The sequence below is a fragment of the Sylvia atricapilla genome, chromosome 4 (assembly GCF_009819655.1).
Source record: "Sylvia atricapilla isolate bSylAtr1 chromosome 4, bSylAtr1.pri, whole genome shotgun sequence".
Taxonomy (NCBI): domain Eukaryota; kingdom Metazoa; phylum Chordata; class Aves; order Passeriformes; family Sylviidae; genus Sylvia; species Sylvia atricapilla.
In genome coordinates, this window is record NC_089143.1 from 26,119,771 (window position 1) to 26,144,413 (window position 24,643).

At 45.6% G+C, this 24,643-nt stretch overlaps 1 protein-coding gene across 3 annotated transcripts in view; it reads left to right on the top strand.

The window, feature by feature from the left end:
• The first annotated feature begins 1,675 nt into the window (after window positions 1-1,675).
• Window positions 1,676-24,643, top strand: part of FGFRL1 (fibroblast growth factor receptor like 1) — a 166,673-nt gene continuing 143,705 nt past the window's right edge. Inside the window, exons 1-2 of one of the 3 annotated variants that reach the window (XM_066317321.1) lie at window positions 1,676-2,090; window positions 3,156-3,265. In XM_066317321.1, coding sequence (XP_066173418.1) covers window positions 3,205-3,265 — 61 coding nt within the window. In that variant the 5' untranslated portion in view covers window positions 1,676-2,090; window positions 3,156-3,204. Of the gene's footprint in view, window positions 2,091-2,360; window positions 2,441-2,662; window positions 2,782-3,155; window positions 3,266-24,643 lie in introns of those variants that run through there. The other 2 variants (XM_066317323.1, XM_066317322.1) reach the window with 2 other exon arrangements.

Consider the following 24,643-nt stretch of genomic DNA (forward strand, 5'->3'; position numbering starts at 1 on the left):
TCCATGGATGGCTCAAAAAACAGGATGAGGAGTAGAAATTCAGTCAGGTCCCTCTAACCTGGTGGGAAACCTGCCCGTGAACCAATGTCCTACACCTGCACCAGAACTGAGGCTGCTTTGGACTTCAGTCTGCACAGAAAAAGTGGTTGTGTAGATAGTCTTAGGGCTGGATCACCTCTGTGGTGATGTCCTTGGGACAAAGACCTTGACTCCTTTTGGGTGAAACGGCTGAAAACATTACAAAGAGGTGTTTTACCCATCATCTCCTGAGATGTAACATGAAGATGAGCTCTCATTCTGGTGCAAGTTAGAGTGATTCTATCAGGAGGCATGGCATGAACATGACCACGTAGGTTAAGTCCTAAAGGTTTCCCTCAGTCAATGCTGTCTTTGAACTCAATGAGGCTGAAGTTATTGCCTGATAGGAGGAGGAGCCCATCTGGGATTTCTCAGCTGAATTAACTTTAATGATAAAAATGATGATACAAATATGTAAAATACAAAAACAGTGTTGTCAGCTGCTTTGTTTCTGGCTCAAGGGGTTTATATGTTTAGTCTTACATGGTTTTCACATTGATTTTGTGTATCAAGATTTAATGTTGTCAGGAACCACTCAGTAAAAATATTTAGTAATAGCAATAAAAATAGAGGGTGTGATTTCATAATCCTAACAAAACAGATAAGATAGATGTTCAAACTAATCCTTGGCTTGGGTTTAGGCGCTCTCCTGGTGCCTATCACATTGAATAAGTATTGAGACAACTTTTCTAGGAGGTCTTCATGCTGGAGCATATCAAATAAGAGATCTAAGATAATACAACATCAACAGTAATGATGTTTCTTTTGAGGTACAAAAAATTTAGCCATTGAGGCAGTATTTTTTTCTTGTCGTTTGTTTAATCTGTTTGGTGAATTCTGCCAGGTTAGTTTTGATCCTGTGTGGAGTGATTTGCTGTAAGAGCGGATGCATCAGCCGAGTCGCGTTCGAAAGTAAATAATAAATAATTGTAACAGTTAATATAAGGAACTGACAACTCCACTGTTTATTTTCCATTTGGCTTAGTTTAGTTCAGGCCAGCTTATTTCTGGCATCATTTGCCTCCAAGCCGAGAGATCAAAACGGGGCAGCGGCCCCCCGACTCTCCCCCGCTGCCTGCGCGGTGGCTTCCCACGGCCGGGGCTCTCTCCCGGCCTGGGGAGGAGAGGTGCTTTGGCCGGGACGGGTTCGGGGCTGCGGGGTCGGAGGTCCCCCGCCGCTGGGCTCACGGGGGTCCGGGCAGGGGAAGGCTGTGGGGCACGGCGCGGGCGGCACCGCAGCGCCGGGGGTGCCAGGCTCGGGAGCGGCGGCCGCGGCGGGTCCGGAGCGTGGCGGGGGCTCCGAGACACGCTCCCGGCGCGCCGAGCGCTCCGCAGCCGCCGCCGCCGCCCGCAAAGGGTTAAGGGGAGCGGGGCCGGCGGGGGGCGGGGGCTGCCGGGGGCTCCCGGGGATTGGTGCGAAGTTTGGAGCGGGGCGGCCCCGCGCCGCCCTCCGCAGCGGCTCGGCCCCCACCGCCACAAAGCCCTGCAGGGAAAGTTGCTTTATCGCCGGTTTCTCTCTCCCCGGCTCTCCCCCCCCCCTCCCCTCCCCTTCCCCAGCCCCTTTCCCCTCCTCCCCTCGCTCCTTAAACGGGATTCCGGCTGGGCGAGCCGCCGGACGGCATCACCGGGCATCCCGCGGCGCGGAGCCCCGGAGGCTCTGGCAGGTCCCCGCTGTCCCTCCCCGCACACACACGCTCAGCCCGGCCCGGAAAGCAGGAAAAAAATAATTTACAAGGTTTCCCCCTTTCCCTGACCTCCTCGCCCGTGACTCTCGAGTGGAAAAAAATCGCCCGCGGGGGCGAAGGGGGGAGGTTGTTGTAAAGCCGGTGAGGGGGCAGAGCCGCTCCGTGCGGAGGGCACCCCCAGGCAGCCCCCGCCACCCCGGGGAGGGGGGGATGAGGTAGAGGCCGGCGGCGGAGCGCCCGCCGGGCGCCGTGGCCGCGGAGGGCATGAGGCGGCGAGCGGCGGGGATGGGCTCCGGCGCGCGGTGTTAGAGCCCGGCAGCAGCCAAGGTAAGTGTCCCCCGCGCCGCCACCCCGCGCCGGGACACCCCGCCGGGGCCGCGTAGCGCACAGCTGGGAGCCGCCGGCGCAGCCCCGAGGCGCGGGGCAGCACCAGGTGGCATCGCGCCGGGTGTCCCCCCGCGCGTCCCTCCCTTCCGCGACCCCGGTTCCCGGCGGCGAATATCCCGTTACCCGAGCCGCGCTGCGCCCCGCCGGAGCCCCGCCGCCCCCCGCTCCCGCTGCCCGCCGAGAACGGCGGAGCGAGCGGCGGAGCGGCCGCGTTTGCTTTGCTGGATGCTGTACGCGGGTTGTTGTGTGTCCTGGGGGCACGGGGTGTTTAAACCGGGGAGTTTACAAGGGTGAGGAATCCAGACAGTGTTTAGAGAGTGAGAGTTTTAGGAGGAGAACAGGGTATAATTAATGTAAACCTGATCTTCCCCGGGTGTGCGTATCACAGCGAAGGCATCTTCAAGAATCTGGGTAATTAAGTGCGGTTGCGCTTTGGGACGCACCTCTGGAGCCCACGGAAACAAGTGGGGCTGTGGGTGGGGGGAGCGTGGCGGGGGGAAAGAAGAGGAAAGGAGGAATCAGTGCTGTGCAGAGAAGTCCCGGGGTGGAGGAAGGCGCGTACCCAGAGTGGAGCCTGGCTGAGGGGCACTGGAGCAGCAACACAAAGTTTTCTGGGCTGCTGATGGGAGAGGTAACATTCCTCCTCCCCCTTCCACCAAGTTCCTCCGCAAATTGTTAACCTGAAATCTTGTTTTATGGCCACTTGCTAGCGTTTTGTTTGCCTTCCAGCCTGGTTCTGTACAGGATACCAAAGAATTATGCATTAACTGTAAACTTAGAGGAGCTTACTGGCCTCAGTGGGTTCTTGATTTATATCAGGGTAAAGCTGAGAGGAGGGCAAAGTTTTACTCACTGAGCACCAAGGAATGAATTACAAGTACGTTGCTCTTTCATTTGCTGTTTCTTCTTGTCTTCTCGATAGGATTTAAAACTCCGCAAAGTTGAGTGTTGTTCAGGGTTTTTTCCCCTCAGTAACTGTTTTCCTCTCCTTTTTTCTGCCTCCAGGTCTGAGAGGACAGTAGCCTGTGTGATACGGCGGGATCTGTTTTTCAAAATGGAATTGCAGCTGGCGCTCCTTTTTGCAGGGATAATTGTATTTTCGGACTCGGCGAGAGGTAAGGGGACCGCGCTTGGTTCGATCACCCTGTGGCTCTCTCCCTTCTCTTTGCTCTGTGGGCTTGTGCTCCCCAAACACCCGCCATGCTCCCAGAGGGACTCCCCAGGGGTGTTGCTGTGGGCAGGGACTCATCCCCTGCACATTTTTTATCTGCACAGAGCTGCAGGCTTGTCCCCACGTGTGGTGCCTCCTTACCTGCATGGTTCGAGGCTGTCGTTTGGGATGGAGCGCGGGTTTGCTGAGGTCTGTTAGACACAGGTGAACTTCCAGGGGCTTTTCTTGTGCCTGTGTAAAAATACGCAGACAATTTTAAAGAAAAGCAACTGCATTCCTCTGTGGACCAGAAATACCTCTCCCCTCCTCTAATCGCTCCAGCCTCTGCCCTGTGTATTCCCACTTACAAACTAAACAAACACATCCATTAACTTCCCTGGTGACAGACAAATGACAGTTCCCAACAGCGAGAGAGCGTATTTTAGCGCTGAGGCTCCAGCAGTTGATCAGATTTCAATAAACAGGTTACCTTCCAGAGGCAAATTGAAATACATTGACCTGGGAATGAAGGGGGGTAGGAAAAAAGAAGCTTCTTTATGGCAAGGTGCTTTTAGCAAAGCACTGGGATCAGAGTGCAAGGAGAGGTGGCGCTTCCTGTGCTTTTGCCTGTGTTGTACCTTGGTGGGTGCTGTCCTTAAAAAGCCTGAATGGGAATCCAGGCTTTCAGCTGCCCTGCCTCTGGTCACAGAGTAGGGGCTGCATTGTTCCAAGAGAATGGGGGTACAACTTTAGAATTCAGATTGCTCCAGCTGAAATTCCCAACAGTCTCAGAATTTCGTGAATTGTTGTAAGACCTTCAAGTCATCCAGCGTGATGGAGTTGTGAATTAAAAGGTTTAAACTTCTCTGTCACTTGGTCTGTAACTTGCTGAAAATAAATATTTGGAGTTGAGGGTGGGAGAGGAGAGGGGGGAGCATTACTCTGAAAACCCAAGTTTGGTTTAGTGCACTGCCTTTTTTTCCTTCTTGGCATTGCCTCTCAAGCAAATATTTTATGGAGGCAAAAGCACTATAAAATGATTTGGCTGGAAGCTGAATGAAAAAGAAAACAGTATATAGGCTGTAATTCCTGCAAGTCTGAATTCCAGGCAGGGCTTACAATGGGGACTCAGTTTAAGTTGTGGGCGATGGGTAGCAGTGTATGAATTAAGATGACTTCATAGATGTATATTATTGCAATGGACCTGAGAAGTTGGTGGAGTTCCGGAAAAGATCTGAAGTGGGCAGGAGAAGACAAAAAGATTCTTGTCTCTGATGTGAGCTGAGTATCGGCTGCTTTACTGGCTGACCCTGTTTAAATTTGGTTTACAATCGTCTTGCTCGTACACTTACTGCCCCGGAAAGTGAAGCACTGTGGGCTGTTGTCACGTGAAGTGGCAAAAAATAACCAGCAGTAATTTCAGGACATCATTATTTGTCCTGTGGAAAGGTCTTTTTCATATAACTTTAATAGGATCACATTGGCAATTGGGTTATTTGAACGCTTTTCAGAGCTGGAAAAACCCATCCTGTAAGTGTATGGAGAGATGGTTCTGGTTGTTTAAAATTGTCTAGAAATAGAGGTTAAAAGCCAGGGCCGAACCCATGAAAAATCTCATTCATTCATGTGCTAGTTTAAAGTGAAGAAGAAAAACGAGTCATTGCTGGGAAAACAGAGACAAAATTCTGACATTTAAGTCCTGCTTTAGACCTCCATAAGGTGGAGAACATTTTTGATAATGAGAGAGGTAGATGGGAGATCAAACTTGTGAGCAGAGATGAGACACTTTTCAGAACTTTGGAACTGTGCTGACAAATATCTCCAGTTGTTACAAATATCTCCAATTGTCAGGTGTTTACATTGGGATAATTTCAGGTTCTTGGAAAAATGTGCCAGGCTTTTTATGTGCCTGCAGAATTTTTCCAAACGCCTCATACGAGGGCTTTGGCCACTGGAGATGTGTAAACGTTACCTGCTATAATCGCTCAGGTTTTATAGGCAGTCCTTCAGCCAAATCTCAGCCTGAGGTCGTGAGGCTCTTCTCTGGAGGAAGAAGAGCTCTTTGTTTTGGTCAAACAGCATGTCATATCTGTGTCCTGACTGCAGATTAGACATGTGTGGCCTGAAGTGTGCCAGCACCTCCTGATCCGAGGCATCAGAAATTAAATAGGTGCTTGCTGGCTGGTGATCAAGTGAGGAAGGTGGCTGAGGAGGCTCTCTGGGAAAGTGATGGTCTTTCTTTTCTACTCATTTTAGACAAAAGTAGGTTATGCTGTAATTAGGGTTTTAATCTGGAGCCAACTGACTGCTGTGGCCGTGCTCAGGGAAGGGCTGTGCCATGGTGCATCTGCACAAGGGGGCAGAGTTAAGTTGCCCACGCGCTCCAGCTTTGATATTTCCTGACCATTGAATGCTCAGCTGCAGTCTTGCATTAAATGGTACGTTGTATCATTTTTACATCTTTTTTTAGGTGACACCTTTTAAGGCAAAGGGCCCTGCAGGAATGACTGATTGGGTTTGTGTGGCAGGTTTTTTTTTTTCCACCTCCCTGCAGAAAGAGGTATTTTTCCAGGGTCGGATCTGTGCCTGCTGGCTCTGTCCCACCAGTGTATCTCATCACTGATTTAGAAGATGCTGTAAAAAAGGGAATATCTTAGCAAACCAAGATAAACTCTTAAGAAAGAGGCAATACCTTTGAAGTACCCAGGCAAAAAAGAGCAGGTCAGATTTTAGAGGTACAGGTGGTAGAACTCTGTGTGTTTGAAGGGATGAGGGATGAGGTAGCTCTGGGTGTGTTTGAACCAATGCTTTTGGGGTTGAAACTGAAAGACATTGACTAAGGGGTTGTGTACACTTGCAAATGCACTTTTTTTTTTTTTTTTTTTTTTTTTTTTTTTTTTCAAAAAAACTTAGTCTGGAATAACTCTGTGGCCAGTCTTATTCCAGGCTAAGGATCTCCTGGAGGGAGTCTATACCAAAAAAGTCTTCCTTGGGAGCTATTTTGGTAGATATCCAAGCTCCTTCTTTCCCTTGTGGCTGAAGGCTAGAATGGCTGTGTGCCTAAAGCCCACTCTTGGAGAACAAAACCTGTGTGCTGTGTTTTTCTGAAGGGGACTATGCCTTCCAGCTGACAGCCAAGGTGTGGGGTGGCTGCCTCAGCCTGGTTCCCAGCCGTGACAGATAATGTCTACTCTGAATCTGGGATAACAGTGCAGGTCCAGCGGCTCATCCCTCTTGCTGTTCCAATCCTGTTCTCCCCAAGCAGCCCCATACTGGGCATAAAAGTCCTCAGTGTCCTGCCCTGGCCCTCCTCTACAGGGATTAATGCCATCTTGGGTCACTTAACCTTTGGTGACTATGTCCTGCAGCAATGTAGCCCCTGCCACACCACACCTCCGGTTGGACACAGGTAATACAATCTGATATTTTCCTGCATATGTTATCTCAGTGACTGACAACGCAATATTTGTTCCAAATCTGTCAAGTTGCCATCATATTCGCGTTGGTGACCGTATATGGTAACATTGGTATGTGCCTGGCTTGGTCTCGTGGCTTAAGCAAGATTTTGCATGGTATGTTTAGAAGTTTTTGGTAAGAGCAGTAACCACCCTCCTGTTAGCAAGTAAACTGATATTCCGCTGGAAACTAATTAGTTTGGATGTTGATTTCATTTTCAGTGCATTGCGTAGGGAGGGGAAGAACGGGGCCTTAATCGCTTTCTGTTCTGGCACTTCTCTGTGCGACCTTGGCTTGCAAACCTGCTTGGTGTCTGCTTTACAGGGAATTTGCTGATTGGGCTGCCTCAAAATTCAATGGTTTCATACAGAAATGGTGTTATGTGCCATTTTGGTTTCTCTTAATATTGAAGAAAAGGGAATAAGGCGTTAGAGATTTTTTATATTATTTTTTGGAAGTTGAGTTCTTTGTTCTAATGAACAGAATTCCCATTCTGCAGCTTTGGGGTTTATAAGAGGGAACTTTGGGGTTTAAAAGAAGAGTCCTTTCAGTAAACGTAGAAAGGATAAATAATGGTAGTGTGAGAGAGATGGTTATTGGCTTCTGTTTTACACGTTTATTCTTGTTGGGTTGTTGTTACCAGATAGAATGATTAGGTAATTCCCCACTTGTGAAAGAGAAGCATGTTCAGATCTAACAGCCTGATTCAGTTTTTATGGAAGCTCATCTTCTGGTGAAGTTTGGGGCATTTTTTGGATCTTGCTCTTGGGGCACTTGCTCATGAATAATCTGTCAGCATGACTTGTACCTAGAGTCAACATGACGATCTAAGAAAATCGTGGTTATTTTTTTAAACGCTGGTTCCTCCCTTCTTCTGAGGCTGTCGGCTGCTTTAAATTGTGGCTGAGTTTAAACATAAAATTCAGCGTGCGTCATACTGGAAAATTAGGGTTGATTTTATTTGTTTTTAATTAGGAATATTACAAAACTCAGCAAATTGCTCAAATACATCTAGATTTTCCCTAAAGTTTTTATAACTCTGTTTTCCAAGTCCATATGTTTCTTTGACCTTCATTAAAAGACGCAAGCAGCAAATCAAAATGTGTCTTTTCTGGGATGAACTTGCACATAGCAAAGGCTGGACTCCAGAGCCCAAGTCTTAGCCACAGAAGTAACTTTCATGTTCCATGAGGTGGTGCTTGAGATATTACTGCAAAGTGTTTTTTTTTCAGAAAAAGAATATAATTCTAAATTGAAAAAGAGGTGACGCTAGCAAGTAGAAACTCTCTTTTCAAGATTTGTGGCCATTGGTGCCAATTTATTAAGCTGAAGTTTTTCGTTTGACATGAATTGGCTGATAGAGGTGATTTTTTCCAGTATCCTCTCTGATAATTGCTTTTTGACTGTCTGTCTCACCCTAAGTGATGCTGATTCGTCTGGGCATAGAAAACTCGTCATGGAATAGTGTGAGTGCAATAGTCTGCCTGTGCATTCTCCATTAATTACTAGAAGAGATAAAATTTCCACTAAATTATTATTTTCCCCTGTTATTTTCCTCTAAAAAAAAAATAATAATGTAGAGATCCTCTTGTCCCTAGGTTGAATTAAAAAAAAAAAAAAACCCAACAACCTTTAGTCATAGCTTTATTTGTTCAGTGAGATTTGAACTGGTGCAGCTGATTTTCCTGAGATGTGAAGCATCTACTTGTGTCTGCAGTGACTTGTAAAACCATGCTGCCAAAAGGATCTGTGCAAATGTATCCCAGCATTACAGGAGTTGGTGGAAATGCTCTTTTCTCACATTTCTTTTATTACCCTCCTCATTTTGTCTTGTTTCGAGTAATTTGTCTTTCATCTGACCTCTTCCTGTGTTTCCTGGTGAGCTGCTCAAGCTAAAATGCATTTGATATTGTTTGGAACATTTAATTTGGATTTCTATTCCTTGTCTTGTTCTCTGTAATCAGCCTTTACTTTGAGCTTTCTCTGATAAAAATGCCCCCATACCTATTTAGCTGTGTTCACCTGTTCTAATCTTCTGCAATGTGGTGATACATTTTTGGTCATATAAGGGACTTTTTGAGAGTGGAGCCAGGGTGAATGCAGAAGTTGCAAAGACCTCTGTCTGATGCAAGTCTGTTCAGTCTGCTGCTCTTTCATAGTGACTGTGATACTATGGTAAAGGAAAAATATTTCCAAAAGCAAGCTTGATTAATCTGATTGTGCTGTCCCAATGTCGTGTGAGATAGACAGATGCAGCCCATGCCGGTTGTGACAGGTTAGGACCTGATTCAGAGCCTGTGAGTGTTGGTGCTGTGACTCCTACTCACTCCCATAGGCTTTGGATCCATCCCTGAAGGATGACTTATTCAGATTATCTGTGATAACCACCTCATGTGGGACAGCAGAGGGGATGTGGGCTAAGTGTGCCACTCGCCTGTGTGCCTGCATGGCTTGGGCTCACATTTTTTATTCTAGAAAAGCACATTTTGCTGCTACTGACTGCCAGCTCTGGGTGGTGGGTGGAGCACGTGCTGCTGGGGCTGAAAACGATTTGGAAATTCACTGGTTAAGCTTTGGGTTGCTGCAGAGGTTTATCCCCTGTGACAGAACCAACCTGTGGGCAGTGTTCTGGGTGCGGAGGGGCTGAAGACTTGCCTGACTGTTATTTAATAAGTGAGTGTATGCTGTTTGTTGCTGAATCTATTCCCATCTCTGATTTTTTTTTTTCTCCCCCCCCCCCCCCCCACTTCCCAGTCAAATAAACCTAGGCTTGTGGAGTTTGGTGGGTTGCTCTGATTACTCAGTGTCCCCTTTGTACCACAGCAGGAACACAGCACCCTGCAGTGCTATGAGGATCCCGACATTGTTATTTCATCCCAACCACTCCAATTTTCACGAAGAAATTCAGCCAATAACTCCAGGCTACTTCTCTCATTAAGTGTTCAAACTTAATTTTGAGCTTCACTAAGGAAAGAAGAAAAATGTAAATTGGGAACAGAGGCTCCTTGGAGCAGGTTAATGTTTCTCAGGATGGCTGCACCTCTATGCTCAGCTTCTCTACAAGTGGTTTCCAGCTTGATGGGACACAAAATAATTTCTTCTTATATGTGGTAAATTTATTTTGTGAGAGATTCACACAATCTTGGGTATCCTGTCAAGTGAGTAATGCAAGAGGTGTCATACCCTGCATGCCACTTGGGCGACAGTGACTTGGATGGGTATTTTAGGGGCCATCGGTATTTGTGCCTGTCAGATAAAAAACATGAACAGCAGACAAATAGGGAAATGTGGACCTTATTTGTACAGTAGGCATTTTAAAAAATTTGTATTCTCCTTGCTGGATTTTGTTCCACATGGCCCCTGAACTGATGACCTTAAGAGTTAGGTATTAGTGTGGACTGGCAGAGCATCTCTGTGGTAACTTTGGGCTTGTAAGTTCTGCCCAGGATACTGGGAGAGGGAAGAAGCTGCAGAGGAACGTGGAGGCAAATGCGTTAGCCAGCCTCCAAAAGAAATTTTAGTTCAGATTAGTTAGTGTACCCCTGCTCTTGAGACCTACTGGTGCCTGGGAGAGGATCTTGAGCAGCCAGTGTGTGGCTCTGGAGGGTATGTTGGGATGCAGCTTTTCCAAGTCTGTGCTGTAGTTCTCTCATCTCGTCTGTCCTCGCAGGTGCCCCCATGTACAGGCGTGAGACTTGATTGGCTTTTGACCAATACATGACTCTGAGTAAAAGCCTTGTAATGTAAAAGGGATGCTTTCATTGTGCTAGCTACTCTTTTACTCTTGCTTTGTATGGATTTTAATCTCCTTTGGTCTAGACAGAAGTGAATGGAGTGATGCCAAATCAACCATAAAGGAGGGAAAAGCTGTTCAGACCCTCCAATCTCTCAAAGTTGCACAAGCCAAAGTACTGGAGTTAGGCTGCTGTGGATGCTGGAGCACTGTGAACAGGTTTCTTTCCCTCCTCCTTCCTCTCTAATAGGTTTGTATGAGTTGGAGTAACAGAGGAAGTTATTTTTCTTGGTGGTTGTTCTCATATCTGTTAACACAGATTGTAACAGATCTGTAACTGCTGATTAAGCAATGGCAAGTGCCAGATGAGCTGCAGGTGTATGAACAACTGCGTGTCAAGGATGGAAGGGTTAATGACTAACAAGCTGAAGGTCTGAAGGTTGTGGAATATCTCCCCAGAGATACTCCAGGCTCTCTGTGGAAAGAATGCTTGTTTGTCATTGACCTGTCAGTGTTAAAGTTAGAAGGTATCCACACCTCTAACACCAGCAAGGTGTGGATACCCTTCAGAGAGATGGTGCTGTGAGCCACCTTGCTCACCTGGGTGAATCTAAATCTTCCCTGCTCTTCTGCAGACTAACACAACATTTTGGTGGCAATAACAGTGTCTCTTTATCCAGACCAGTAATATTGGGAAGTGTTTAATGTATTTTTGGGCAGTTTGAAATGGAAAAACTGGGGAGGAGTGAGTTGACAGCTCACTCCAGCCTATCGAGATCAGGCTCCATGCTCTGATAAGTCATTTAATAATTTAATGTTCAGGGTTGGATTACAAAGGTGATAGTCCCTTTAGGTTCAGTGAGTTGTGGCTGAGTAGGTGTGAGTGGGATTTAAATATATAATCCAGCCAGAGAGCAGAAACTGGAGCCTTGTAAGATCAGGCTGAGTTTCAGTTCTGTGTGGGGTGGCACCACACCATGGGAGGGTTCATCATGATCTGCAATAGTTAATATAAAACTAGAATAACAGATCAGAGCTGATGAGTATCTTTCCTCCTCCCTGCTATTCCCAGCCAATCAGAAATGCAGTATTGCCAGGGCTAATTTCATTAAAGCTAATGAGAGTGAAACTTTCAACTTAATCACAGCCAGGACAGTAAGCAGGTATTTACTTTGCCTTGTTTGATTGACAAGGAATCATAAATCTGTTAGGGAGATATTTGCATATGCAGGGGACTGGCTTTGAACAGTTGATTGCTAATTGCTGGATTTGTTCTCTGAAGGTATTTGTCACTGTTCTGAGCACACACCCAGCTATCGTTTTTGGGATACAAGGAGGCACAAAGAAGTACTAGAGGCTGGCAAGAGCATTTTGCTCAGGAGCTGCAGAAACTGCAAGGTGGGGATGGGTCAGTGTTTGATCTAGACCAGAGCAAAGTCCTGCTTGTATTCCTAGGGCAGAATGCTTTTCTGATTTCCTGCCTACTCAAACAGGAGTAGGCCAGAGGATTTGGAGGATTTCAGGCAGTATTTTGTGATGGTGATGTACACAGGTTTATTCTTGTCCCTGGAAATTCATTGGAACCACCAGACTAGTCTTTGTATGCAACTAGTAAAGCAGCTTCCAGATACTTAAGTTGAAGTTAAATTCAGAGCTCTCTCCCTATTGAGTATTCCTGTTTGGAGGAGGATTGTAGATGCACAGAGTAAGGAATCTGTCCCTTACTTTACCATCAGTACCAAAGAAGAAAGGTACTGCAAGGTGCTACTCAGAAGTAATCATAGCAATAGACCTGCATATTTGTAATAATTATGACTATTTGTTGAGAGTTTCCAGTACATTAAAGAGAGACTCAAAAAGTGCTGCTCAGCATAGGCAGTCTTTCTCTTCTAGGTACTCTCAGGAGAAAAAGCTTGTCTTTCTGAAGGCCACAGACTAAGTGGAGTTCCAAGCTTATTTTTCTTTTATCCTAGAAAATCCAATAAATCCAGTAAATTCTTTCAGTGTGGTCTTCCAAGAGTTTTTCAACTTGGTCTGACTCACAGATTATTTGAGTGCCATTATAGACTAGGGGTCAAGCAAGTTAATTCCCAGAACAGTATGCTGCCCTGTTTTCAAACTGTGCTAATCAGGGTTTTGAGTCAAAGCATGGCAGTTTGCTTAGTGAAATTATTTTCCTGTTAGAAAATCACAAATAGGCTCTGACTATTCGTGTTGGCTTTGGTCACCAGAGCACTCACATCACATGCAGTGCAAAGCCCCCAGGGATGCAGTCTCTGTGGATCAGGGCACTGGTGGGGGCTCATTTCCCATTTCACAAGACTGAACTCGTGAAAACAGGCTGAAACCTTATTAAAGAAAAGAAAGAAATAGTTGCTGTTGCATTTCCACCTGCAGCAGGACATAGGGAGGGCTGTGTAAAGCCCATCTGAGCTGTAACGTGAATGTCCTTCCCCAGAGGAGACATTTGGTGGAGTTATTTGGTTACGTCTCCCCCTCACCTTTGTGTAATGGACCCTTGTTTACTTTTTCCTCCTCCTTTCCCGAAGCATATTAGCACTGTTTAGGCAGAGGAAATGAATTACCATAATTTACTGTTGTTTAGAACAAGACACATTCTCTGCATGTATGTATACACACGCTGGCATTCGCCCTCCCAGCGCCGTGCAGAGGAGCGTGTTTACAGAGTCTGGCTCCATTTAGGGAGAACAATACCCTGATTATAGAGGGCAGCCTTTTCTTTCCACAGACCAGAAGGAACCCTTTGCTTCAAGCAGCTATTGCCCCTTGAAGGTGTGGACATTTTGAGCTGCTGGAAAGGGGGGAATAAATCTGTTGTGGACACAGACTGGCAGCATTGTTCTCCGCGGAAGTTGGTTTAGGGGTGGGGGTGAGGAATGGTGTCAGGATAAACCAAATGCCAAGTGTAAGATCTATCAGCGTGCAGTGAGGTGTCATGACTTCCAATTTAATTTTCAAATAACAGCTGTGAGACTTCATGGGGAATTATTTGGTGCTGCTTGACCTGGCAAGGGAGCTGGGAAGGCTGAGTGGGAAGAAAATGGTAATTGAGTCTCAGAGTGGTTATGGATGGGCTGGGTTGGGTTGAAAGGTGCTGTTATGTGTGAAATGCCGGACATTTCTAATTGCAGTCATGCACCTGTGCCTGGTACATAATGCTGGAGCCATGTCATATGGAGCATTTGTTTCACATGATGTTGAGAAAGGTCAAGCACTTGGTTTCTGTCCTGCTAAGTTGGGTCATTAGACGCACAAATAGGACACCCCCCCCTTCCTTTGCCTGACTGCAGCAACTCAGATCCTGGCAGTAAATCCTTCTCAGGTGTGATTTCATGGCAGCTGAAGATGACTGACCTTGACCGCATCACTGGCCTGTCCTTGTCCTCCTTTGCTCCCAGCCTGGTAGCTCCCTTGTGCCAGGGGGAGATCTCCTCTGACCTTGCTGTGGGTGTTTTGGGGAGGAAACTTGGGCAGGAAGCCAACCTGGAAAAAAATGTGATGGTTTAAATTCTTAGAGGAGCATGGGCTAGGCATGTGGAATATCACGGTGTCTCCACATGCAGCAGCTCCTTTCTTCCATTCTCAGTTATGGCAGGATGGCTTCATACTTTGAAAGACTGGATATTTATCGGAATGTTTATAAAATTACTCTTTTGGAATCTTAAATACATCAAGATCCTCAGGGCAAAATGTAACGTAGCCTGGGGGCAGTGAATGTGAAGACTGAAAGGTCATATTTGGCTCTTAGTTCAGCTCAGGGGGTAGTGCATTGCTGGACCTTCTACGCTGGGAGATTGCATCTGTCGCACTCTGCATCATGACAATTTTCTGTTTGTCTCAATGATCCCTTGAAATTTGGAGTACTTTATAGGGAAATGGGTGATATCTTCCTTCCTCTGTCTCTGCTTTTGTCTTCTGAGGCAGAAGGATTATTTTGGAGAAATGGGAAATGGCAAGTTAGTTCTGTCAGCATTTGCTGGCCTGCCTATGGCATTGCCTGCTGCAAGGAAGGAGCTGCTCCATGAGAAGCACAGTAAGCAGCAAAGGTGGCTGCAGCCAGTGCTGCTGGTGACCAGATGTTCCCTCTGGTCCAGACACAGTGTGTATCCACACTGGAGCCAAGGTGAATGTGGGATGTCACCCAGAAGTTTCTCCTCAAGCTTAGCTTTGTCTCTACAAAACTTCTGACTACTGACACCAATTCAGCAGGTTGCAAAAATAAGGCAGAGAAAGCAACTCGGGCAAAATATTCCCTGTGAGTGAAAATATTTTTCCAGGGAGAGTACCAGAGCCAGCAGGCTTAACAGGTAACGCTGCAGGGCTGCATCAACAACACTTTCAGGGGATTTCTGGAAGGGGCTGTTTATGTTGGCCAGTGAGATGTGGTGCAGGAGTTCTGTCCAGAGGTGATTGACACATGTCTAACTTTCTGAAATATGACCCAGCACCCTGGAGAAACTGTGGCTTTTGCCTCTTAATCCAGTTTTTTAAAAGAGGGAAATATCCTGGTGCATGTGTCAGTATTTGTATGAAGGCTGCTGGGGTTGCTCTGCCTTTGAAGACTAAAGTCGGGTACATGGATGAAAATCAGAACCTGATACTCTATAACTCTGCCTATTGAAAGAAAAAGATTTTTTTTTTTTTTTGAAATATGCTTTAAAATGTGCCAAACCTTCTCATACCTGGACAATGGGTCCCCCTTGGGAAATGCAAGAGGGACAAGCATGGGTTCCCCTGCTGGCTCATGGACTGCAAGAAGGACAGCAGGAACAACGCAGTAAGAACCACTGCAGGGTCCTTCCCTGGATCTGTGATGGCTTTCAGCTGAGAGTGTGAGGGTGTGTGGTGATCTGGGGGAAATGTGAATCTTGGCAACAGTCCCTGATTCAAAATATCTGGGAAACACTGAGCCGGGAGGTTGAAAATACATCTCTGGGGTTTCGTTCTCCAGAAGGAAAAACAGCATCAGACTTTCACTGAGACAAGTGTTTGAAAGAAAAAAAAAGGGAACAGCTTAGTTATCAGACACTAACTGAAATAACAGCAGTGAGGAATAACCCTGAATAAATTTTAATGGCATTTTGATTTGGATCTTTTTCTTTGTGTACTTTCAGGCGCTTTCCCTTTTACCTCTGCAAGGGTAAGGCAGATACTATAAAGCGCAAAATAACCCCAAACTGCAAACCCAGTAACTTGTCTGACGGTGATGAAAAATGCTACAAAGTAATTGAACAAGTTTTCTGCTGTAATTAACACAGTGTTAAAACTGACTCAGGGCCTTCTGTCTGTGGCATGTGTTGGAGGGTATTTACAAAATTGATATTAAGGTAGAGCGTGAGGAGGCCTGCAACATCTGAGATGTTTAATACTGTTCTTGGAGAGCAGGTCAGCAAGTGAGCAGTGGTTTTGGTTAGTACAATGAACACAGCATAAGGCAAGGTTGTTATTATAGCTGGTGTGATTTTATTATTTTATTTTTTTTTAGATTGGGGTTAGTGCCTGGAAGTCCTCATTGCACCAAAGTGCTGTCGTTGTGGTAGGGGCTGTCAAACTCAGAACGAAGAACAGACAGCTGCAGTGTTAAATGCAATAGCTCTTTGGATAGAGGCTTTGTTTTACTTTGACAAAGGGCCCCTCCAAAACCAGACCCGTTGTGCAGCTTAGTTTTATTTACTGTGTATCCCTCAGAATGGTGAGGTACCTTTGCACCCTATACAAAGCAGATGTTGCCCTGATAAGGATTTCTTGCTGGTGCTACAATGCAGACTCACCAGGCTAATAATTCTGTCCCCAAATCTTGTTTCAGTGAAACCCAAGGTGAAACAGATGCAAACATTTATCCATGCAGAGGCTGGAGCCTTGCACTGAATACCCACTGCGGTTCATGTATGTGAATTGCAAGTTCAGTTGCCCCATCTCTGCTGGGCACAAGGCATCACTGACTTCAGGGAGAGATGGCATTGCACCATGCTTATTTTTTATGGAAACAAGCATCAAAAGTTCTGGATTGAAAAAAAAAAAAATTACACAGATTATTCAAGCATTATCATTCTCGTCATCGTTTATGCTACTAGCAAGGTCTGACTGCTCCCAAGTGCTGCTCCAGATTTTGCTGGAGCCCACCATGGGTTTCAACTTTCTAGAGAGGTGGAAAGAGCAACCAACCTAAAATCTGGGGAAAAGAAAGAGTTGAGAGAGGCAAATTTTCACACAGTCGCAGAAAAAGAGATCTTCCAAAAGATTTCATTTTCCTTGCAAAAGTTGGTGGTTGTTGAAAGGGCATTTCAGTGGAAAAGGGCCAAGCAGCCCTAGGCAGAACCAACACCCTCAATTGAGAAAGATTTTTCAAACAGCAGTACTGTTAAGAAGTAATTAAAGTCAAATAAAACATGGAAAATAGTGTATGACACATCTATTTGAACTCATCCCAGTTTGGATCCACTGAAACCCGTGCAGCACAACACAGGAGGCACACAAGGGGAGGTCCAAACCCAAGGATTTCAATGCACTTTTACAACTAGAGAAGTCTCTGTTCGCAGACACAGCTTTCCCAAGTGTTTAGGTACATACTTCAAACACCTGGAGATTGCTTGCATTTGAAGAAATACTTGCTAAGGACCTTCCATTCTTGCAGTTCCCTTTGCTTTGTTCCTCTACCTCCCCTGCAGTGTTATCTTGGGCAAAACTTGAAAATAAAATAAAGGGTCATTTTGGGAGCCCAGCTGTGTCACTTCAGGTTTTGCTAGCTGTTGAGGAAGACTTGTTAGGATTCTCTAGGGCAGAAAAGGTCAGGTCAGAGGCAGAAAGCCACGCACCCTCTGTCAGAGGAGCTTATAATGCTAGGGCAGCTCCCCAGGGAATGTCTGCCTGTCTGTCCTTCTCTCTGGGGTTGACAAGAGGCGGATTCCTTCTCCCAGCTGTTCCCTCTGTCACATTACAAATGAGACTCTGAAAAGCAGCCCTTGGCCTTGATACAGCTCTTCTCTTGCTAACTCGTTCTATCCATCAATTAATGTCAAGCACAAAGGTGTTTTATAACTATTTTATAACTTTTTCAAGAGCAGGTCCTTCACACCTTTGCATAGGAAAAGTCCAACTCCTGTGTGAGGTGGCTGCCAAAAGGGACAGTGGACGGTGAGGTGTGTGAGAGCAAACAGAGCTTTTGCTTTTTGCGAAAGAAGTGCTCCTTTACGTGCAAATTCTTCCACAGAGGCTTTATCCAAAAAGAGCATCTTTTTTGTAAGTGAAGATGAGGACAAAGCCTCGTCTTTATCCTCCCCATCAGGATAGGGGCATTTAAGACCAGTGTTGGTCATGCTCAGAAGATCTTCAGCCATTTCTGATGAGCTTGAAAACCTGGTGTGAAGAGCTGGTGGCTTTGCCTGGATTCTATCCTAATTCCATTCCATTCTCATTCCTGGTGTGAGCAAGCAGCATTTTGAGCCATTGTTCACCCTTGTAGCTCTTGGCCTGTGCAGTGGGTGTGAAATGTGTGGAGTGAATTATGAACAAATAATTAAAAGTCTTACATGGCAGCATATTTCCTGAGAGGGAACAGTAAGATGATAGTGGGGGCTTTCAGGCCATCTCTTACCCACTCACCCTCTCCTCTTGTACCAACTTCCAGCAATTTGGCTGCGTGTTTTTTTCAGGAACTAACTTCCACCCAAAGACTGCTGAATTTTTCTTAAATGCCGGGTTCTGTCAGAGCTGATAAGGCAGCAGCCAGCCTGCAAAGATAACAGAAGCTATCAAGGCTGCTTGGGTTTGTCTTTATTTGGATTTTTTAGCAAGCATTTGACAGACGCTGAGAGCTGTCTGGAGACTTTGGGTTTAGTGGGTCTCCCCTGCTTTTCTTTTTGTCTTTCCTACCAAAATGCTTTTAGGTTGATTTGGAAGAAAAAAAAAAAAAAGTCTGATGGAGCTGGGGAATTAGTGGTGTTTACTGAAGGGAGTGGGGAAGGTGGGCAGTGGGGGCTGGATGCTGAGGGTGACTCTGGGATCTGTTGTTTTGATGAAATATTCCCCCACAAGTAGGGTTGAAAGGAGGTGAGGAGCAATACAGAGTCACTCTAAATGCCTGATCACTGGCAGGAATGTGTTAAGGTGTATGAAAACCTGTGATTAATTCTCTTTTCAACTTCCCCCTGACTCCCACTTGCCTTTTCTTGCAGTTGTCCCTGTTTGGGCTGCTGGCTTTTGTTAACCTCTGAGGGAGTGTTTATGCTTGGCTTATGTTAACCAGAAGGGAAAATTTTCCAGTCAGAAATTGATCTATCTGTTGAGGCTAATAACTTTGTAATAGGGAGTTTGGAGAGCAAAGCAGATGTGGTTAGAAAACTTAGCCCATGCCCTTGCACAGGGATGTCTTCTGTCACCCTTAGAGTGAGATATTAGGGTCCATTTTTAGTCCAGGTGAGCCCTTAGTGAAATGAGGTGTTCCCCCCTGCTCGCCTCTTTGTAATGACCCTGTGTGTCCACAGTTTTGTTGAATCCTGGAATCCTAGACTGGAGTGGGTTGGAAGACTCCTTAAAATCATCTTGTTCCAACCCCTGCCATGGGCAGGAACGCCTTCTACAAGGCTGCCCTTTCAACTTGACCTTGAACACTTCCAGTTATGAGGCAACCTGTTCCAGTGTTTCACTAACCTCACAGGAAAAATTTTCTTCCTAATATCTTGCCCTCTGTCTGATGCAACTCTGTAGATGGTTGTACCATGGGGGTCAGATTAGGACATAGATATGACTAGAAATCCTATTTAAAAAAAAAAAAAAAAAAAAAAAAAAAAAAAAAAAAAAAAAAAAAGGAAAGACTGAAAGTCAGCATAGCCCTAGAGCACTGTATTTTATATACCTGGCTGTTGCTTGTGGTAGCCCTCAGGTGGTTTGTACCAAGCAGGCTGTTACGCGCTGATATTTAATATTCATCATTTTGTCAGTGGTGTTTCACCATGGCTGGAAATACAATGCCAAACTAAGTCCCCTTTTCAAATTTCAGTGCAATTTGTGGGCATGCTTTAATTAAGCTTCAGAGAATTGCTTGGAGGAACATATTTTATGCCTATGGTACTGTGAAGGCAACCTCATAGAGACGGTCAGGAGCGGTACGGGAACACTGGTTTTGTTACGTGCTTCTGCCCAGCAAATCTTTCTTGCTCTTTAATGTAACCTGTCGCATGTGAAATTAATTTCCAACATGCATTTGCTTACAAAATAGCGTTCTTCTCACCAGAGATCTACAGCAGTAGAAGAAACCACTGCCAGATGTCTATATTTATAGAAAACCGGCATGTTCTGTCTGGCGATGACAGAATATTTCAGTGTATTTATGAAGTGCTCGTGTTTTTAGGAATACTGAAATCCAGTCAATATCAGTAGAATCTTGCTTTTCTTATTTTAACCAGCAGAACATGTTTCTTTAGTAGATACAGTACTAAAAAATGAGGAAAAAAGCTTTCCCTATCCCTCTGTCGTCATTGGTTTGTTTGTTTTGGTTTGTTTCTTTTTTTTTTTTTTTTTCACAGATCTCATTTTAAAAGACATCTCTCGCTTTAAACAAACATTACTAGAATCTCATGCTGCTTTGACTATATGCTTCTTTATCAGGCACTTTTACTTGAGATATAGCTGCTCATAATGCTGAAAGAGTAATTTTCACTCTAACAGTAGGTCATACAACATTTTTCAGTTTTCAGATTGAGGTGTTTCTTTTTTTGCTTAGATGGCCCTCTTTTGGGTTGTTACCATGCAAAGGGTCTCACATTTGAATCTGAACCCACTGAATGTTCAATTTGGATCAAGCCAGAGGTGTTGGAGGGTGCAGAAGCCCTGGCCTGGCTGGTGGTTTACAGTGAAGCCCATCAGAAATAGTGTCCTACTAACAATTCAGTTGTTTTCCAGACTGTCTGTAAACAGCTCTATTGAGCCACTCTGTGCCTCAGGGTCAAGGTTTTTGCTTATATTCCTGACATGGACGCTGAAGAATTTTCAGAACTAAAATTTGCAGAGATCTCAAGAGATGCTGTGGGAAAGTGCTGTTTAAAGCCAGGGCTGCATAACTGGCAGTAAATAAATGGAAGGGATTTAGATAGGTGCCTTTAAATATTTGGGTAACAAATGAGGAGCTATACAGAAACGTAAGCAAGAGGGGCTCCTTGTGGGATTTACCACTGGAACACAATTGCTAATCTGTGCAATCTACAAATCAAATTAATTGGGTTTGCTCAGGCTGTTGCTCACACGATTGCTAAGCACAGTAGCTTGAAGGCAATGAGGGTTTGGCCTCCCAATCTCTGCTGCGTATTTGTTTTTTTTTGCAGCAAATGCCTTTGATATATGTAAGTTATATTTCCGTACATTGCAAATGATAGATTCCTCCCCCATATCCTGTGACAGCCTTCCCTGGAGACAGACAGTCTGTGTTGTTTTAGCGAGATGGAGAAAGATTAACGGGAAAGGTTTTGCTAGTGTTTGCAAAGACTTTTAGCAGAAGAGAAAGGTTTGGATAGAGGATTTAGTGAGAATGAAAAAGCGTTTCTGAAAACTCCTGCCTGCTCACAGGGCTCCCCTCACTGCCTCCCCTCTCATGCTGCCTTCTGCCTGCAAGGAACATCAGGGCAGTCCAGAGGAACCCACGGGCTTGGCTCCCTCCCTGTGTTCCTGCTCAGGTAGAACCAATCCCATTGTATCTGCAGGTCTGCAGATGATTTTCTGATCCAGCTGTGCTGGTGCATTGAGTCTGTGGGTGGGCAGGGAGCCTCTGCACCACTGGGGAGTGTGAGGAGGGTGGGTATAAGCAGGGAAGGGGCTCCAGGGGACCCCTTTGTGCTCTCCATGGGTTTCACCTCACCAGGCATGGGAAAGCTGTCCTGCTGCCTGAGGCCAAGGCACCAGGAGAAATGTTCAGCTCATGGATAAAATCATTTATGTGTCATTGTTTGAGCTGCCCTCAAAGCTGATGGGGGTATTGGTCAGGAAGGCATTGAGCCGGTATTGACCATCTCTCTGCAGACAGTAATGGGAGTTTTACACCTCAATTTAGATGTGCCCAAGAGCTGAGTTCTGGCCATATTTAAGTTTCTGGGATAGCTAATGGTGATGCTGCCATAGTCATATATAGCTCATGCATATCTGCATGCAGTGCCAGTAGTAAAAGCCTACAGGAAAATCACAGGCAAGTCCTCACTGAGCCTTTTTCCCTCCAGTGAGTTTTTAGAGCTGGATAAGCTCTATCTCACTCCATAGCTGCTTAATATCCTCAGCCACTCTTTTCCAGAGCCCCCAACTCGTCCCTGCCAGGTGTGCCTGAGGACACATTGCAGTTAAACATCCAAGGATGTTCCTATGAAATGTTTTGGTCACTATTAGCAAAGCAGTTGCATCTGGAAGTTTCACACACAGGCTCCTTGCTCCTATGTGTGTAATACTATGTGTATTTAAGGGAAGAGGTGGTTTTCCTTCCGCCTGGTGATCAATTTATACCCCAGAGTGGGAAGGATTAATAGCCCTTGGGGCTTTCTCATCACTGTGCAGGAATTAGCATCACAAGCAGGAGGGGCTCAGAGGTCTGACCTGCAACCTTGTGTGGTGTTTTCATTGTGAAGCACAGACAGGATGTACAGTAAATTAGGCTCAGGCAGTTCTGCTTGCTGAAAACAACATCATTTCACAGTGACCCTGAAAACAACTGTTTTGTTTTTTAGAGTCCTAGCAGAGGGCTTGTAGCTGGATCCAGGAGGAGGAGTTGTGGGTGGTGGGTCAGGAGCTAGAAGCAAAGCTTTCCTCTCTAGGTTAGTGCTGCAAATCCTGCCCTTGCTGACAGTCCTGGTGACGCACGCAGAGGACGTGGTGGCCTTCACCATGGCCTGACACAGGGCTGATAGAGCAGCTCCTGCTTCTTGTGAACTGGAAAAGATGGACGCTATGGCCTGGAGTCCCACTGTCACAAAAGGGGGTATCCAATCATGGCAGCAGTTGGAAAAAGCCACCAACAGTAAATGCTCTGTGCAGACTCCCAATGGTCCCTTCCACACTGGGAAGGAGAGAAGCTCATCCAGCCCCTGCTGTGCTGCAGAGCAGGATTTATTTATCCCACTCTTTACCTGTGTGGGAGTGAAATGCCTGTGAAGAGGGATGAGGGACCCCTCAGATGTCTCTGCTCTGTGTCTGAAGTTAGAGGTGAAGGAGGACTGACAGGATCTGATTTTGAGCATGTTGTGGTGTAAATCAGGCATGGCTACTTTGAAGTGGAAAAGGAAAGGCTAATTTAAAGCCAATATATGTGAATTTACCCTCAGGCTTCAGTGAGAGTTAGAAGGATTAATATGTGAGCCAGCCCATTTCCTTACACAGGCAAAACTTTTCCTTATGGCATGAGATTCAGCTCATTGCAGAAGGCTCAGGTACCACCAAACTCCTCTTTGAATGGGAGGCATGATGTCTGTAGACATTGTGTTGCCTGTCTGTCTGCTCAGGGAGAAGTGTCATGGTAAATGAATCCATTACCCAGGATTGTTGATCTAACACCTTTCTTCTACCTCTGAAAGAAGCTTCCTTTTAGCTCTTTAAATCTGTGTTATCTCCAGCTCCCTCGGTGTAATTGAGGGATTTGGGGATTAGAGGATGGAGCCAACATCACCGCTTTTCTGCATTTTTGGAATGTGAGGGAAGAGGCTGGGGGTGGAATGGTTCTCCAGTGTGCAGTTTATTGGCATGTCTTTGGTAGAGTTTTATGGCTTTGTTAAAAGATGTTGAGCTATATGATTTATTAGCACTGCCAGAGAGTGTATTAATGATTATTTCACATTTCGTGAGATCTTACTGGGTCCAGCCCATGGGAAGGTCAGAACGAAGGGGCATTTGACATAGTACTGCTTTACTTACAATAACAACTGATAACGAGCCTAGAAAATAAGTAAGTTCCTTTGACTTCAGGGTGCGTTATCTTGCAGCAGATATCAACACAGCCTTCCAGAGAGAACTGTTGACCCTTTACTGTGTGTTGTCAGATCTATAAGAAAGTGCCATGGCAAAACCTGCATGCACATATGCACTTGGAAATGCTTTTACTTGCTTAGGAACGGGCACTCCACATCAGAAATTATCCCTGGCAGATGCAGTACTCTCTGCTAAGCATGCAGGATCGTGGTGTTTGGTTGGGAATGAGCAGACCCAGCTGGCATGAAGAAGGACTTGCTAACGTTTGCTTCTCTTTTTCTGGGGTATTCTCTAGTAAAAGTCAACCTGGCCCGTTTGGTGCCTTCCAGAGCTAAAGGACCAGTCCCCCGTCTGGGTCTAGTTAGTCTCAGGTTTATACCTTATTCATTGACTATTTCTGGTGCATGTCCCGAGTTCTCTGAAAAAATGGGTGTTTTTTGACTGTAACTTCTGCATTGCATAGCAGCTGAAGCTTTAAGAAATTCAGTGATTATTACAACTCTTTTAATGAAAAAAACCCCAAACATCTGTTAGCAGAGAACTCCATTTTGGGTGATGGCCACTCAACCACTGTAGACCCGTTCTGTTGTGGATTTGGTTAGGCTGTCTTGGAGTGACAGCTGTCTGTGGGTCAGCCTTGCCCTCCCAGCATCTGTACTGGTGGAGATAAGACAGCAGTCACCCCTCAGCTCTTCCTGCTTCCAAAGCTGATTTTACAATGTTTTTTTAATTTTTCACAGGCTACTGCTGGCCAAGCGGAGACATTCCTTGTCTGTTATTCATAGGCTGAAATGCTTGATTAGGGCTCCTCTTCCTGGAAACATCAGTGTAGTTGATGCCCTGGATCCTCTTCCACAGATAAGATTAAGAGCATGGAAATCGGCACGCTTCTGGCAGTGGCTTTTACTGGCTCTGGGTGGTAATTGCAGAGATTTTGGACGATGAGAAATTTGCTGTATCATTTGTCAAGCACCATTTGCTGGTGGGTTCTGGGGGCAGAGAACTCACCTAATTGACGTCGATTTTTCTTTTTTTCCTCATTGTTTCTTTGGCTGGCAGTGGCTGTGAGGATTGCTGCTGCGAAGGGAATGAGTCACTCATTTGTTTGAAGCAGTGAAGAAAGGTTCTGTGCGTTCCCACTGATGTTAAACATGAAGCTGTGATGTCGGTGGTTTCCCTTTCTCCTGCTTTCAGTGT